The 16,650-nt window shown below is 42.2% G+C and overlaps 1 protein-coding gene across 3 annotated transcripts in view; it reads left to right on the top strand.

Moving 5' to 3' along the window:
* LOC309797013 (zinc finger C4H2 domain-containing protein) overlaps positions 1–14,039 on the top strand; it is a 35,454-nt gene extending 21,415 nt beyond the window's left edge. For 2 of the 3 annotated variants that reach the window (XM_082610388.1, XM_082610387.1), the window contains 4 exons: positions 6,991–7,162; positions 8,756–8,928; positions 9,801–9,963; positions 12,588–14,039. In XM_082610388.1, the coding sequence (XP_082466514.1) occupies positions 6,991–7,162; positions 8,756–8,928; positions 9,801–9,963; positions 12,588–12,701 (622 nt within the window). In that variant the 3' untranslated portion in view covers positions 12,702–14,039. Of the gene's footprint in view, positions 1–6,990; positions 7,163–8,755; positions 8,929–9,800; positions 9,964–12,543 lie in introns of all 3 variants that reach the window. The other variant, XM_082610389.1, reaches the window with a different exon arrangement.
* The last annotated feature ends 2,611 nt before the right edge of the window (positions 14,040–16,650 follow it).

Raw genomic sequence — 16,650 nt, 5'->3', positions numbered from 1 at the left:
TTCTTAACAAATTTAAAAGACAGGAAATACAGTGTGTTCTCTGACATTAATAAAGTCAAACTAGAAATAAAGAAGTCAGAAAAAATACCAGGAAAAAGGATAATAATAAAAAAAGAACTAAAATAGTGCATGTTTCAAAGATGAAGTCTCAAGGGAAATAAAAAATACATTGAACTGAGTGAAAATGAAAATGAAACATATCAAAATGAAAAATGAACATATCAAAATGGGATGACGCAAAAGCAGTGGTGAGAGGGAAATTTTTAGCACCAATGCCTACTTTAGAACATAGGAAGTGCCTCTAATTAATAATCTAAGCTCCTACCTCAAGAAACTAAAAAAGAAGAGCAAAATAAAACCAAAGCAAGCAGAAAACAGGAAATAATACAGACAAGAGCAGATACTGATGATTAGAAACAGAAAGAAAAGTAGAGAAATCAATGAAACGGAAAGCTGAATATTTGAAAAAGCATATAAAATTGAAAAACCTCTAGCAACACTAACAAAGACAAAAGAGAGAAGACACAAATTACAGACATCAGGAATGAAACAGAAAATGTCACTACCAACCCCACAGATTTCAAAAGAATAGCAAAGGAATACTATAAACACTTCTACTCATGTAAATTAAACAAGTTACATGAAATGGTCTGATTCTCAAAAAACACTACCACAACTCACCCGATATAAAATAGATAATTTGAATAACCCTGAAACTATTTAGAAAATTAAATTTGTAAAGTAACAACCCTCAAAGCCAGAACCTCCATGCCCATTTGGTTTAACTGGATAATTCTACCAAATGGTTAAAGAGAATTAACCCCATTTCTTAACAGTCTCTCCAAAAAGCAGAAGTGGAAAGAACACATCTCCATTTATTTTATGAAGCCCTTAATACCCTGAAACAATTTCAGGCAAAGACAATACAAGAAAATTATAAATTAATATCCTTCATGATTATAGATATAAAAATCATTATCAAATTATTAGCAAATAGAATTCAGCAATATATTTTAAAAAAATTGACACCATGACCAAGAGGGGTTTATTCCAGAGATGCAAGGTTAGTTTGTTATTCAAAAATCAAACAATGTTATTTATCATATCAAAAGGCTAAAGAAGAGAAATCGCATGATTATGTCAATTAATACAGGTAAAGCACTTGACAAAAGTCCGCACATATTTATGATAAACTCTCTTTAAAAAACTAGGAATGGGGGTGGGGGGACTTTCTCAACTTGATAAAGTACATCTACAAATACCCTTCAGCTAGCTAACAATACACTTACTTGTCAAAGAATGAATGCTGTCCTACGTAGATCATGAGCAAGGCAAGGATGTCCACTCTCAGCACTGCTAGTCCATATAGCACTAGAGGTTTTAGGCAGGACAATTAGGCAAGAAAGTAAATAAAAGACGTACAAGATGGAAAGGAGGAAATAAAACTGTTTTTGTTTGCAGATAACATGATTTGTCTATGTAGGAAATCCTGATAAGTCAAAAACAAAACAAAAAAACAAAAAAACTCCTACATCTAATACATGAGTCAGCAAGATTGCAGAATGTAAGATCAGCATTAAAAAAAATAGCAATATGCACGTGGAAACTACAGTTACAAAACATGAAAACACAAGCACTCAGAAACACGAAATACTTAAGTGTAACACAGACTTAACAAAAGATGTATAGGACTTTTATGCTGAAAACTACAAAATGCTAATAAGACAAACGAAAGGAGATCTAAATAGAGAGACACTATATCCAGGGTTTGGAAGATGAGTCAATATAGTAAAGATGCCAATCCTCCGAAATTGATGTACAAATTTAATAAAATTCCCATCAAAATGCCAGAAAGATTTTTGGTAGATATAGACAAAATTATTCTAAAATTTATATGGCAAGGCAAAAGAACTAGAATGGCAAAAATAATTTTGAGATATAAAAATAAATGGGAGAAATCACTCTTCCTGATTTCAAAACTTATTATATAGCTACAGTGATTAAGATTGTGTGATACTGACAAAGGGACAGATACATAGGTAATTGGAACAAAATTGAGAATCCAGAAGTTGACCCACACAAGTATGGCCAACTGATTTTTGACAGAGGTGCAAGAGTAATCCAACAAAGGAAGGACAGTCTTTATAACAAATGGTACTGAAGCAATTGCATATCCATAAGCAAAAACAAACAAACAAACAAAAAGAATCTCAATCTAAACCTCAAATTTTGTACCAAAGTTAACTCAGAGTGGATTGTAGACACAAATGTAACTATAAAACTTTCTGAAGATAACGCAGGAGAAAATTTGCAGACCCTAGAGCTTAGTGAAGACTCTTAGACATGACACCAGAGCATTATCCATTATATATGTATATATATATATATATATATATATATATATATATATATATATATATATATATATATATTGGACTTCATCAAAAAATTTTTAAATGTTCTGCTAAGGACCTGGTTAATAGGATGAAAAGACAAGCTAATAAATGGGAGAAAATATTTGCATACCTCATATCTGACAAAGCACTCATATCTAGGACACATAAAGAATTCTCAAAACTCAATCCTGAGAAAACAAACAATCCAATGGGCCAAAGACATGCACAGAACAGACATGTTTTTGGAAAAGGGCAGACAGATGGCAAATAAGTACATGAGAAGATGTTCAGTATCACTAGCCACTAGGGGAATGCAAATGAAGATCACTTTGAGGTCTCACCATATACCTTTTAAAACAGTTCAAGCAAAATGGCTGGACACATAGAGGAACTAGATCACTCATACATTGTTGGCGGGCATGTGAAATGGGACAGCCACTCTGAGAAACAGTTTGGCAAGTTCTCAAAAAGACTAAGCATGCAATTACCATATAAACCAGCAATTGCAGTCTTGGTCATTTATCCTAGAGGAATGAAAAGTTACAGTCACACTAAACTCATAGTTGGATATTCATAGCAGCGATTCATAATCGCCAAAAACTGGAATCAGCCCAGATGTCCTTCAGAGGACATTGTTTAGAATTGGCAGTGCATGGTGATAATAAAGAGCAGACCAACTTTAGTTGGTTCTATTATTATTTTCTTAATTCTCTGCACACAATGCACCTCTTTATTTTCCACACCTGGGGTGGACTGCTCTCACTGCCCGGCCCTTGGTAAACCACTGCTGAGAGGTAACAGTGGTACCATCAAAGGCTGCAGTGACACCGCTGTCCCTCCACTAAATCACGGGCCGGGCTCCCCACCAGCCCCCAAGAAACTGACTTTAGAAATAGCAGTAAATAGAGGCTATTTCTGAACTCCATCTTCCTAACTCTGCTTCCCTCTCATAACGAGGAGTTTTGGCCCTTCTGCCCCTTAGTCAGGGTCCCTAGTCCTTGCCATTTCTTGCCACAGTGGACAATAGAAAAAGGCTCCAAAACACCTTGGATTGTGGCTACCCTGGCCCTCGTACCCAAAGGATAAAGCTGCCATTTTCCTGGTGACAACCCTCCTCCTGAAGGAGAGGAAATACCACGGTGCTTTTGAGGAAGCCTTTGTGCCTTTGATTTTCCAGTTCCAGGCAGCACTTTAACTGTGACCCCACCAGGTGAAAACCTTTGGTTTATTTGGATTTAATCTGGGATTGCAGTGTCCCCTGCCCGACAACATGGGGTTGTCTATAAGCAGAATTGGACACAGATGGAGGAGGGAGGATTAGATAAAAGGGATTTATCCAAGCAGGGAAACATGTACTATGTGGATTTCTATGAAGTGTCAGTGAGAGAGACCTCTCACCCCTGATTTCATTTAGTAGTAGTTGCTAGCATCTTAACTGAATTGATTACAAATTAGGAAGGCTTGGGCCAGCCCTATAAACTGCCATTATTCATACTGACATTACGAGGTGACTTATGTTAGTGATTATTATTATAGTCTTCATAAGTGGTAATATACCTTGCTACTCATGCTAGTACATGTGCACACATGCATGTGCGCACACACACACACACATTATACACACATCCTACCCATTGTAGGCTCTTTATAACAAAATTTAAACCACTGTGGTGAAGGAGATAACCATAGCAGAAGAGTTGGGCAGTGTGGGGAGGGATAGGTACTATCATTTGTTGACTGCTCACCACGTGCCACATACTCTGCTTGGGGACTTTACATGTCTTAGCTCATTTAGCCCTCAGCAAAGAACCTGTAAGGTAAGTGCTATTATTATTCCTGTGTTACTGATGAGGAGACCAGGGCTGAGAGAAGTGAAAAGAGATAATCAGATTATGTCACTCTCCTGCTGCTTAAAGTTCTACAATGATTCCCCCTTCTCCTGAAGATAAAAGTACTCATTCCTCATCTCAATATCCAGGCTGTGTTCTGGCAAATTCCCTAGTTTCATCTCAGACATCCCCCACCACAAACACACACACACACACACACACACACACACACACACACACACACACCTCTCTTGCAGTAGGTGTTCCAGCCACACTGACCTTTTTTCACTTCCTCTAATGTGCCATATTCTTTTCTGTTCTAGGGCCATTGCAAATAGTATTCTCTCTGCCTGGACTGCTCTCCTCTATGTCTACCTGCTACACACCATCTACCTCCGACCCATTCTCCAGGTCTTAGCTTAGATGTCACACTCTTAGTTTCTCAGGGGAGCTTCCTGTGACAGCCCCCTTGACTACAGTGTCCCTCAGACTCTGTTAGAACCCTTTGGTGTGTCCTTCCATTGCATTCTGCATTTCATCCATATTACTTATCATTTAGTTTTACATGTGTTCAGGGTCTATTTTCCTCATTAGATGAAGATTCCTGTCCACAGGCTGTCCTGTTCTCTGCTCTATCTCTAGCACCTAGTACAGTGGCTGGCACATGAAAAATGTTCCATAAGTATTTGTTGAATGAATGTATCTTTAAGCCTTCTATAATTGGTGCATAATCGGTGCTCAATGAATATAATTAAACTCTAAATGTAGTTGTTATTCTTATTGTCCAAGGGCAAATAGCTAGTCATGGGCAGAACCAGGAATTATACCCACGTCTAAATCTAAAGCCCATGTTCCTTTCAAATTATGGCTCTGCCTGCAGAAATGGGTTCTAGGCCTAGCACTGCCACAAAATGGCTGTATGAATCAGGGTGAGACACTATATCACTCTGAATCTCAGTTTTCCCATCTGTAAAGGATAGGTGAAGGGATAGGTGAAGTTTAGACTGCTCTGTATGCAATCTAGAGGAAGAGAATAGAAGTCTAGATGGGAGGGGGCTCTAAGTAGTGGATTAACTGACCAGTAGAAATCACTATCATCCCTCTTCAAGGCAGTCAAACAGGTATACCGAGAACCCTCAGTATGTTTATGCCCCTTAGTCTGGGTAACCCCAGTCAGGCAGTGTGTAGTAGTGGGTGGTGTTAGAGAGCCCTGGGTTCAAATCCCAACATCCCATTTACTGCAACTTACCATCCTGAACTCCCAATTTCCTTCTTTACAGATGGGATAATAACACCCATCCTTTTAACCTTTTCTAAGGAAAAAGCAATATAATAACTTGAAAAGAGATTTTTGAATATTGAAAGAAAAATTTCACCTCTCATCCTACCCACCTAACATAATTCTTTCTGTGGCTCTGTGCCATTGAGGGCCACCTCTTGAGGCAGGAGCCACAGGCAATGCTGAAGAAAGGAGAGAGAATGAACACAGAAGCAGGCTGTGGTCAGAGGCCAGAGGCCAGGGTGTGGAGCAAGAGTAACCATGGGATGGGTTGGGGCAGAGGAGAAAGCCAGCTACTGAGGCAGAATAAAGGAGCTGCCTAATCTGAGTAATGGATGATGGCTAGACAGAACCTGAGAACCAGATAGTAGAGAGTGAGTGGGAGGGCAACAGTGTGCCCTAGAGGGGCTTCCTTCCAAAGTTTTGTGGCTCTTTCACTTAGGCAGGCTTCAGTGGTCTCAAAAGTCCTTGAAACTGTACTCTTGCCAATTCCTTTTGTTTAGTCACATGCATGTGTATTTTGAAATTGCAATCCTAGTGTATATACCTTTTTCATGGAGTATCTTCAACATTTTCCATGTCACAAGTCTTCATAATGATTCCTTTTAGCGGTTGCCAAATATTCCAATTTTGCCCATAGACCAGAAAGCATATCCCTGTGTATTAACATTTTGCTTCCCTGACTTATTTCCTTAGAATAAATTGCTAGGTGTGGGATTACTGAGCCAGAGGGTATGCAATTGGGATTTAACAACCAGAAATAGGTTTTATGTTTTCTAGGAAAAGAAATGAGCTGCAGATCTTCCCATCTCCTGCCTCTTCTGGAACTGATGAGGGGACCCTATTGAGCTGTGCGGTCCAATATGAGAGCCATTATCCCCATGTGGCTGTTTAAACTTAATTTTAATCAATTGATTAAAATTAAATAAAATTCAAAATTCAGTTCCTCGGTTGCACTAGCCACATTTTGAATGTTCAGTAGCTTCATGTGGCTACTGTATTAGAAAGCATAGATACAGAAAATTTCCATCATTGTAGAAAATTTATTGGATAGTGCTGCTCTAGAGTTTCTCAAGAGGTCATGGTTGGCATCTTGGGTGGGAGTTATTTGTGATGTGGGACTTTCCTGTGCATTGAGAGGCTGTTTAGCATTTCTGGCCCATATCCACTAAATGCCAGTAGTGCTCTCCCTTGAATCAGTCGAACAGCTAAAACCTGCCCCACGTTTGCAAATGCTCCATCAAGGAACAAAATCATCCCCGTTCGGGACACACTGAGCTTTTATCTTAGAAGAAAGAATCTCCTGCCTTTGTGGGGATGGCTTCAGGCTGCCTCTGCCTGAAGAGAGGGAAGCTTAGAAAGATGGCTTAACCAGTTAGCCCTGGCTCACGGCCTAACTCTGTACTCCATTTCTCTAACTCTGTACTCCATTTCCTTTTTCCTGCCTTCTCCTGCTGGTCTGTTTCCTCCTTTGGGGAATTGGCAGGAACAAGACCCTGCAGATGGAAAAGATCAAGACCCGTTTGAAGGCTGAGTTTGAGGCCCTTGAATCAGAGGAGAGGCACCTGAAGGAATACAAGCAGGAGATGGACCTCCTGCTACAGGAGAAGATGGCCCACGTGGAGGAACTCCGACTGATCCACGCTGATATCAATGTGGTATGTGGTATTTGGCTGGCTGCCTGAAGCCTATTTCTGGGCCCTTTGAGGAGGAATAGGCAGTAGTGAGTGCTGTGGACTCTCCTTGAGATGTGGCTGTGGCCAACTTGGGGGAGTAGGCATCAGGCTATGTTGAAATGGAAGAATCCAGGAGTTCTGAGATCCATCCCTGGCTCTGTCACTGATAGGCTGTATATCAGTGGACAAGTTCCTTCTTCTCTCGGGGCCTCATTTTCCTTTTCTGTACCATGAGAGGGATTCAGTCACCTCTGAGGTTCATTCAGCACTGATGTGCTCTCATTCTGGGAGTCTAGGAGTTGAGAGCTAGCCTTGGGGAAAAGCAGAGGAGGCAGAATGTCTTGGGGATCTAACTTACATTTAGGGCTCCGAAGCTTCCAGCTAAGCCAAACAAACCATCACTGCCAGCCTACCCAACTGGGACTCCCTCATTACAGTCTCTCTTTTGGAGACCCTTGGAATGTGAGGAATGAACTGCCTGCTATGGTGATAAGTCCCCCACTTTTTAGAGTTATTAAAGCAGAGTCTGAATGATCACCTGCCTGGGCTGCAGTATTGGTGATTCTTTCACCAAGAGGGAGGTTGGAGGTGCTGACCTGTAAGGCCCTTCTAACCCTTAGAGCCTATGATAATGAGATTTGTTTTTTTAAATCACGTTTGAAGGAGCTAAGTTTCTATTCTTGGGAAACTCATTTCTGTGGCAATATCTACTTCCTGATATTGCCAAGCCTAGGTTCTTAAAGGAAATATGAATGCAATTTGGACAGTAGTTACCTGGGATTTTCTGTGTCACAAGATCACAGGATATGAGGGTCTCATGAGGAGTTGGCAGTTCTGCTGCCAGCTAACTAAGGATAGAGAAAGAAACAAGGTATTAGTCACAGAGGTGCTGAAAATCTGGGCCAGTGGATCTCCAGCTTGAACATGCCTCATGAGTCACCTAGAGGGCCTGTTAAAACACACATTGTTGGACTTCACCCCAGAATTTCTGATTGCTTATATCTGGGGTGGTACCTGAGAATTTACATTCCTAATGAGTTCCCAGTTGATGCTGATGCTGCTGAGCTGGTAACTGCATTTTGGGAACCACTGATTTAGGAGAAAAGCCACCGGCCTGGGAGGCGGAAGCCCTGAGTCTTTATGTAGACTTTGCTCCTAGGAAGCATTTCTCTGAGGAAGTTAATTCTTCTCTCTGAGTCTCAATTCTCTGATCTGTAAAATGGTGGTAGGGTGCACTACGTGAGCTCTAAGGGCCATTCCAGCTCTAAGATGCTATATTTGAATAATAACTACCACTAATTGAGCCTTTACTCTGTGTTAGCCCCTGTACTGAGCACTTATATGAATTCAATCATTGAATCTTCACCAAGATTATACGAGGTAGGTATGATTGTTACCACCATTATACAGATGAAAAAACTGAGGCTTGACAAGAGTCACATAGAATATAGTGGGTTGAGGACTTGATCACAGATTGGTTTGGCTCTGGAGCCTGTGCTATTATCCACTCAGCTGTACAGCCTCGCTGAGAATCTTGGAGTCTTTTCTCTGTGCTTGCCTCACTCTGTGTTCCAGATGGAAAACACCATCAAACAGTCTGAGAATGACCTAAACAAGCTGCTAGAGTCGACCCGGCGGCTACATGATGAGTATAAGCCGCTGAAGGAACATGTGGATGCCCTGCGCATGACTCTGGGCCTGCAGAGGCTCCCTGACCTATGTGAAGAGGAGGAGAAGCTCTCCTTGGAGTAAGCTGCCTGCCTCCTGTCCCTGCAACATATACCACACACACACACACACACGTGTATATATACACACACGTATATATACACACATAAAGCCTGGTCTGAAAGTCAGGGTACCCAGTCCTAGACCCAGGCCTGTCAGCGACCGACTCATTGCATGACCTTGGGTAAGTCTCTGTGTTGGGCTGTTACATGATTAGACTAGAATTACTAGATGGCTTTTAAAGTTCCTTGTGCAATTTTGACAATACAAGACTATGTCTATGACTCTTAGTGTGTGTATGCGTCTGTGACTCTTAAGAGGTCACCTCCCAAGTCAAGGTCTAGAAGGGGTGTCCAGAAACCTTGAAAACACAAAAGGGCGAGCTTTCATGGCCTCCAGGGGCTAGCCTGGAACTTTATCTTAAGACCTAGAGTTAAGAACTAAGCTTACTTTAAAGAGATACAGAGCTCAGTTCAATAGAAGGAATACAAGGGAACATACTTCCTTAAGGTAGAGCAGGCTGCCTGTGGAAGTGGTGAGCTTCTTATTCCTAGAGGTATGCCAGCAGAGGCCTGAGGACACTTAATAGGAATACTGCAAAGAAACATGGGATGGAGGGTAGAAAAATGCCCTTGGAGGACTTGGCTAGCCTTGGGATTTTTTTAAATTTTTCTGGGCCTGTCAGAGCCAAGGAGCAGGAGGAGTACCCTTTCCAACACACAGGGGACCTGGTACCCAGGGAGAAGAGCCTTGTGCTGGAGCGGGTGCAGGAACTTCCTACAGTGAGCCACACACAGCCCAACTCCCTTCGTTCTGTAGCATGGAGTCCTTAAGAGGGGCAAGGTTCTCCTTGCTTTCAGAATGATCCAGCTAATGTCTCTCATCTCCAAAGTTACTTTGAGAAGCAGAAAGCAGAGTGGCAGACGGAGCCGCAGGAGCCCCCGATCCCTGAATCCTTGGCCGCCGCAGCCGCTGCCGCCCAACAACTCCAAGTGGCTAGGAAGCAGGACACTCGGCAGACAGCAACCTTCAGGCAGCAGCCCCCACCTATGAAGGTGAGTGAGCTGGGTATGGACTGTGGAGGAAGCAAGGTATCCTCAAGAAGCCCCATGGAAGGTTGGGTCTGGGGCTTTGGCCTTACTTATTTGGGGTCTTCCTAAAACAGCCTTCGCTTGGGACACAGAGGAAGGGGTGGTGTGTATGTGTGCTGTAGTAGAGGTCTTGTTGCCTCATATTCTCAGAGAGGTTAGAATGCAGGGAGATTGGCAGGCTCTGCTAAAGTATAATTTTCAGAACGTTAGAAACGTGACTCAGACAAATATATAGTGAACCTGTGTCATTAACGACGGAGCCAGCAGCATTACAAAGCTGGTTCCAGAAGCATTAGAGGGACAGATAATTATATAGTCAAGAAAGGAAAGGAATGCCAAAATAAGTTTGCAATGTTAAATCCAGAACTGGTTAATGTCCTACAGGAAAATAAAACTGCAATCTTTGTGATTACCTTTTCTTTGTAACAAAAATAATTTGCATCTCTACTGGGCAAAAACCTTTTGTGCCTTATCAACATTAAGTCACAGCATCTGGGCCCTGATCAATAGTAAATAGTCAAATAGTATACTATTTAATGGAAAAGTATTTATAGTCAGTGGAACAGAATAGAGAGCCCAGAAATAAACCCACTCACCTACGTTCAATTAATCTTCAACAAAGGAGGCAAGAATATACAATGGAGACAAGACAGTCTCTTCAGCAAGTGGTATTGGGAAAGCTGGACAGATGCATGTAAATCAATAAAGTTAGAACACTCCTTCACACCATACTCAAAAGTAAGCTCAAAACAGCTTCAAGACTTAAATGTAAGACATGATACCATACAACTCCTAGAAGAGAACACAGGCAAAACATTCTCTGACATAAATTGTACCAGTGTTTTCTTAGGTCAGTCTCCCAAGGCAATAGAAATAAAAGCAAAAGTAAACAAATGGGACCTATTCAAACTTATAAGCTTTTGCCCAGCAAAGGAAACCATAAACAAAAATGAAAAGCCAACCTACGGAATGGGAGGAAATATTTGCAAATGATGCGACCAACAAGGACTTAATTCCCAAAATATAAACACAGCTCATACAACTCAATAACACAAAAACAAACAATCCCATCAAAGAATGGGCAGAGGACCTCAATAGACATTTCTCCAAAGAAGACATACAGATGGCCAATAGGCACATGAACAGATGCTCAGCATCACCAATTGTTGGAGAAATGCAAATCAAAACTACAATGAGGTATCACCTCACACCAGTCACAATGGCCATCATTAAATATTCTGAAAATAACAAATGCTGGAGAGGGTGTGGAGAGAAGGGAACCCTCCTACAACATTGGTAGGAACGTAAATCGGTGCAGCCACTATGGAGAACAGTATGGAAGTTCCTTAAAAGACTAAAATTTGAGTTACCATATGATCCTGCAATCCTACTCCTAGGCATATATCCAGGGAAAAGTCTAATTCAAAAAGATAAATGCACCCCAATGTTCATAGCAGTACTATTTACAATAGCCAAGACATGGAAGCAACCTAAATGTCCATTGACAGATGAATGAATAAAGATGATGTGGTACATATATACAATGGAATACTACTCATACATATAAAAGAATGAAATAATGCCATTTGCAGCAACATGGATGGACCTAGAGATTATCATACTAAGTGAAGTACGTCAGACTGAGCAAGACAAATACCATATTTATATGTGAAATATAAAATATAATACAAATGAACTTATTTACAAGACAGAACCAGACTCACAGACATAGAAAACAAACTTATGGTTACCAAAGGCGAAAGGGGGTGGGACAGGGGTAAATTAGGCTTTTGGGATTAGCAGATAGAGACTACTGTGCATAAAATAGATAAAAAACAGTGTCCTACTGTATAGCACAGGGAACTATATTCAATATCCTGTAATAAACCATAACAGAAAAGAATATCTATCTATCTATCTATCTTTCTATCATCTATATCATTTTGCTGTATACCAGAAGCTAACGCAACATTTTAAATCAACTATACTTCAATTTTTTTAAATAAGTAGTAAATAGTCAAACAAAGAGACAGTCTCCTAGAGCAAGGGTCAGCAAACCAGAACCCATAGGCCAAGTGTGACCTGCTCCCCGTTTTTGTAAATAAAGTTTTATTGGCCCACACACATGCCTGCTTGTTTATGTATTGTCTATAGCTTCTTTTATGTAAGGCAGTTAGAGCTGAGTAGTTGCAACTAAAATCATATGACCTGAAAAGAAAGTCCAAAATATTTACTATCTTGGCCTTTACAGAAAAAGTTTATTGATACCTGTCCTAGAGAATTAAATAATCATTGAGTGAGCCTGTTAGACCATGCTCCAGTATAATGCTTAATGAATATGCAATTCACATTTTGCCTTATTGCCAAATTTTGGATATTTTTCCTCAGTACCCCTCTTTGACTTTCACTCCCTTATATCCTTTGCATCCCTTATATCCAGCACAGATCTCGCTACTTGGGACTCACTACATAGGTCTTGCTCCTTCCTGTTGGGAAATCGCAATTGCTTGTGGGGGCCCCTGGGAAAGATGAGCCATGGCCTAGAAGAATCTGACCACTAACTTGCTTTGTCTTGTGCCCCCCACCAGGCCTGCTTGTCATGTCACCAACAAATTCACCGGAATGCACCTATATGCCCTCTGTGCAAAGCCAAGAGTCGGTCCAGGAACCCCAAAAAGCCAAAACGGAAGCAGGATGAATGAAAAGAAGGAGAACACTTAGAGCTCTGCTGCTCATAACCCCTCCCCTTGGCCAGAGTGATTGATGTCTCCATGTGAAACAACCCTTCCCCACCTCTACAAAGTCTCCTATTTAATGTGATGGAAGCACAACCCCTCTCTCACTTTTCTCTTATTTCTTTTTGCTCTTGGAGTTTCTGGTTTAGGAAGAGATGTGGTTCAGGTGCTAATGACAGTTGTGTCTGAAGATCCCTTCTCTCTCACCCACATTTCAACCCCTGCCCTTGTTTGGAGCTAAGGGAAAGGTGGAAGTCCCAGATGTGATTCCCTGTCTCTTGTGCCTGAGGCCTGGGGCCTAAGGTCTGAGGGCCTGAAGAGGCCCATATATTGTTTCAGGTGAAGGCTCCAGTGTGCCCCCTCCCTGTACTTTTGCCTTAGGCTCTGAAGGGACAACAGTCTTCTTGCTGGACGTTTCAATAGGCTTGGTGCATTTATCTCCCCCACCCGCAACCTCATCTCATCTTCAAGGCCCGGAGGTAGCTTGGACAAGCTCTCCTTTTCATATTCATTTGGGAGGCCTGGCTTTTATTATTGAGCTCACCACCCCACCACCTGGCAGTTTCCCAGATATACTAAAGTTCTCAGGTACCAGGCTATGTGTCTGGGGATCCTAAAATCTGTGGGCTTTTCTCCCATAATAAACCCTAGCTTTTGAAAATCAGTAGCAGATGTTCCCCACAGTGAAATCAGGGAGCCAGACCCACTCCACAAGTCCCGTCTAACTCGTTGCCTAGGTCATTGGTCTGAGGGCTCTGCTATCGGGGCTGCCTTAGGCTGGAGAGGCCCCAGGCTGACATTTGTGTTGCCTTTTATCCAAAACCATTACTCTGGTACTTACTCAAATGGTATATCTTAGAGGTCAGAGTAGTGGGTTGAGATTCAAGTGAATGCCAATCACGTTACACATGCAGGTAGGTGGGACTTCTACTCCAGTCTCTCTTCTCTAAGGCAGCGTCAGCTCAGGTCAGCTTTTGGCCACCCCTTTTCCTGTGGATTGTGCAGGTGGATTTCCCTCTCAAAATAAAAGGCACCAGGCTCCCCAAGCCCTACAGCTCTTCCCTCCTCCAAAGCCACATCTCTAGTCAAGTCACTCTCAAACTTAAGGGACAGGGATGGGGGCTGGCTGACTGAAAAAGTGTTAGCTCCTGGCTGGGGAGGGGGGATATTTTTCCTTCCTTTCTTAGCTGTAGTTTTAAGTTGCCACAGTTGTCCGTGTGTTCATAATATATAAAAGGTTCCTCTGCTCTTTGAAAATAAGAGCGTTCTGTCTGTACAAATCCTTTTAAATAAACATTTGTTCATTGGAGTAAATGCTGACTCAGTGCCTACAAGTACCAGGTAACAGAAAAGATGTAATGCCCTTTCCCCTCTGGGTAGCTCTTCTTTACTCTTATTCACTCCTCCCTACAAGTGAGAAAACCAGGCACACCGCCGCATAATAATTTACCCTATTTTTATAATAATTTCCACGTATGCAGTGACTACTCTGTGTCAAGTCTCTATGTAAGATGCTTTATATAGATGATTGTATTTGATTTTCAGAACAACCTTTCAAGCTAAGTATTCTTATTGCCCTTTTCCAAAAATGTAAACTGAAGCTCAGAGAAGTTAAATAACTTGTACAGAGTTAAACAGACAGCTAGTAAGAGAAGATTCAGGATTTGAACACAGATTTGTCTGGTACCAGAGTCCGTTTTTTTCCTACGTTTTCTCCATGATCACTTTTTTAAGCTTTTCTCCCTTTGGGGATGGCTTGATCACAGGAGTAGGTGAAATAACTCTGAACTAGAAATCAGAGACTAGGAATTCAGTGACTGATGCAGGAATGTAAAGGCCTGTTCCCCTATGAGGATACAATAGGGAAAAACTCCGAAGGGTCATCCCAGCTTCAGAGCTCCCCATGGGTGGACTGTGGTTTCCATTAAGACTGAGTTGCAGTTCAATAGCTCCCTCTGTCCAATCCTGCCTCCTTCTCTTCCTTTTTCTTCTACAAGTGTGGATCCCAAGGGCTCCCTAATTGATATCCTGTGCATTAAACTGTCCCAGTGCTTTCCAGAAACCCAACTTCTCTGTGCTTCAGTGTCCTCATCTGGAAAAATGGGGAAAATAACAGTACCTACTTCTGGCACTGTTGTGAGCAATGCCAGGCATATAGTAAGCACTCAGTGCCAGGCATATAGTAAGTACTTCTACCCCTTGTGCCTCTGGCACCAGGTTGATTGGATGAGCGGTCAAAAGAAACACTATTTGTCTTAGCTGACATTACTCTACCACCCCAGATGTTGTTCAGCTACGAGCCTGCTTTTAAGGTGGCCTAGACGCACTCTGGGCAAAGGGAGGACACTCAGCTGTGTAACTTGGAGTACACCTTAACCTGTATAGCTCTCAGCAGGTCCCTGTAAAGTATAGGAGAAGTGGTCATTGCTCTGCATCTTTGGCACACTGGAGGTCAGATCTGTCAATTCAGTTGCAGCACAACTAGCCAGGTCAGCTGTTTCCCAGGGAACACCTCTGAATGGGAAGGGAACAATCAAATGTTGAGCACCTATACCTGGCAGCCACTGGGTGGGGTCCTACTGTCTCATTTAATTTTTCCGGTTCAGCTATCTGTTGTGAAACAAACCACCCAAAACCTTAGTGGCTTAAAACAGTCACGGTTTATCTGCTCGTGATTCTGCAATTTGAGCAGGACTTGCTGGGAATGGCTTATTTCTGTTCCATGTGGTGTTTCCTCAGACAGCTTGGCTGGGGCTGAAGGACCCAAGATGTGTGCTCTCACTTGTCTGATACCTCAGCTGTGGTGGCTGAAACAGCTGTGGGCTGGCTGGGCCTCCCACCTCCCTTTGTAGTATTTTACTCTCCAGGGCCTTTCTTTCTCCATTGGGCCTCTCTCTCCAAGTAGAGTAGTGAGACATTTTTTTTTATGTGGCAGCAGTCTTCCCAGAGGGTGAAAACAAAAGCTGCAAGGCCTTTTGTGGCATAAGACCAGAAGTCATACAGCACAACTGCTGCTGCACTCTATTGGTCAAAGCAAGTCACAGAGCCAGCCCAGATTTAAGGAGTGGGGAAAAGAGACTCCGCCTCTTGATGGGAGGAGCTGCATGTATGCCAGAGGTGGGGGCAATTCTTGGTCGTATTTGCAGACAACCTACCGCATCATCCAAAAACAACCTTACAAGGAAGGCATTATGCGTGTCTATTTTTACAGATGATAAAACTGAGGCTCAAAAAGGGTAAAATGCTTGCCCAACAAACAACTAGGAAGGGGCAAAGCCAGGAGGCAAAGCTAGGTGTGTCTGCCTTTAAAGCCTGTGTTTCTTCTGCCTAAGAGCAGTTCTTCAGATAAGTCTGAGACCTGGTTAGAGGAGACTAAAGAAAGGAAGAGAAGGAACAAAACAGAGTAAAAGACGAAGACGAGGCAGGTGAAAGAGAGAGAGATGAAGGAGGAGGAGGAGTGTAAGGGAAGTTATCTGTTATATTGGTAAGATGCTGTAAAAAGCACCTTCTTCAACATTCTCATCTAATGCTCACATTAAGTAGCCCTGTACTGTTAGTAGAGCATGTAGTATTACATTTTATAAATGAGACCCAGAGAGGGGAGCTGACTTGCCCAAGGTCGTTTAGCAGGTTAAGAGCAAAGCCACAACTAGAACCCAGGCCTTCCAATCTGGGAATAACCCGATTTGGGGCTCTCTTTACACGTTTGACACAGTGGGGGTGATTGTATACATGCTTTGTGACAGATGGGTCGCTTTTACACTGAGGATAGGTGCTCACTCCACAGGGGAAGGCCAGGCAATTTTAGCAATTCTGCTCTTAAAGTCCAGTTCCCTGTTACTATTATGCCCCCAGCTTTCCCATAGTGATTATCAGCATCTTTGCAATGATCAACATCTCCCAAGGTGAACTCTGG

Source organism: Mesoplodon mirus, assembly GCF_964341445.2.
Source record: "Mesoplodon mirus genome assembly, chromosome: X".
Lineage (NCBI taxonomy): Eukaryota > Metazoa > Chordata > Mammalia > Artiodactyla > Ziphiidae > Mesoplodon > Mesoplodon mirus.
The sequence above is the reverse complement of the archived record's forward strand: the minus strand, read 5'-3'. Positions and strand labels throughout refer to the sequence as shown.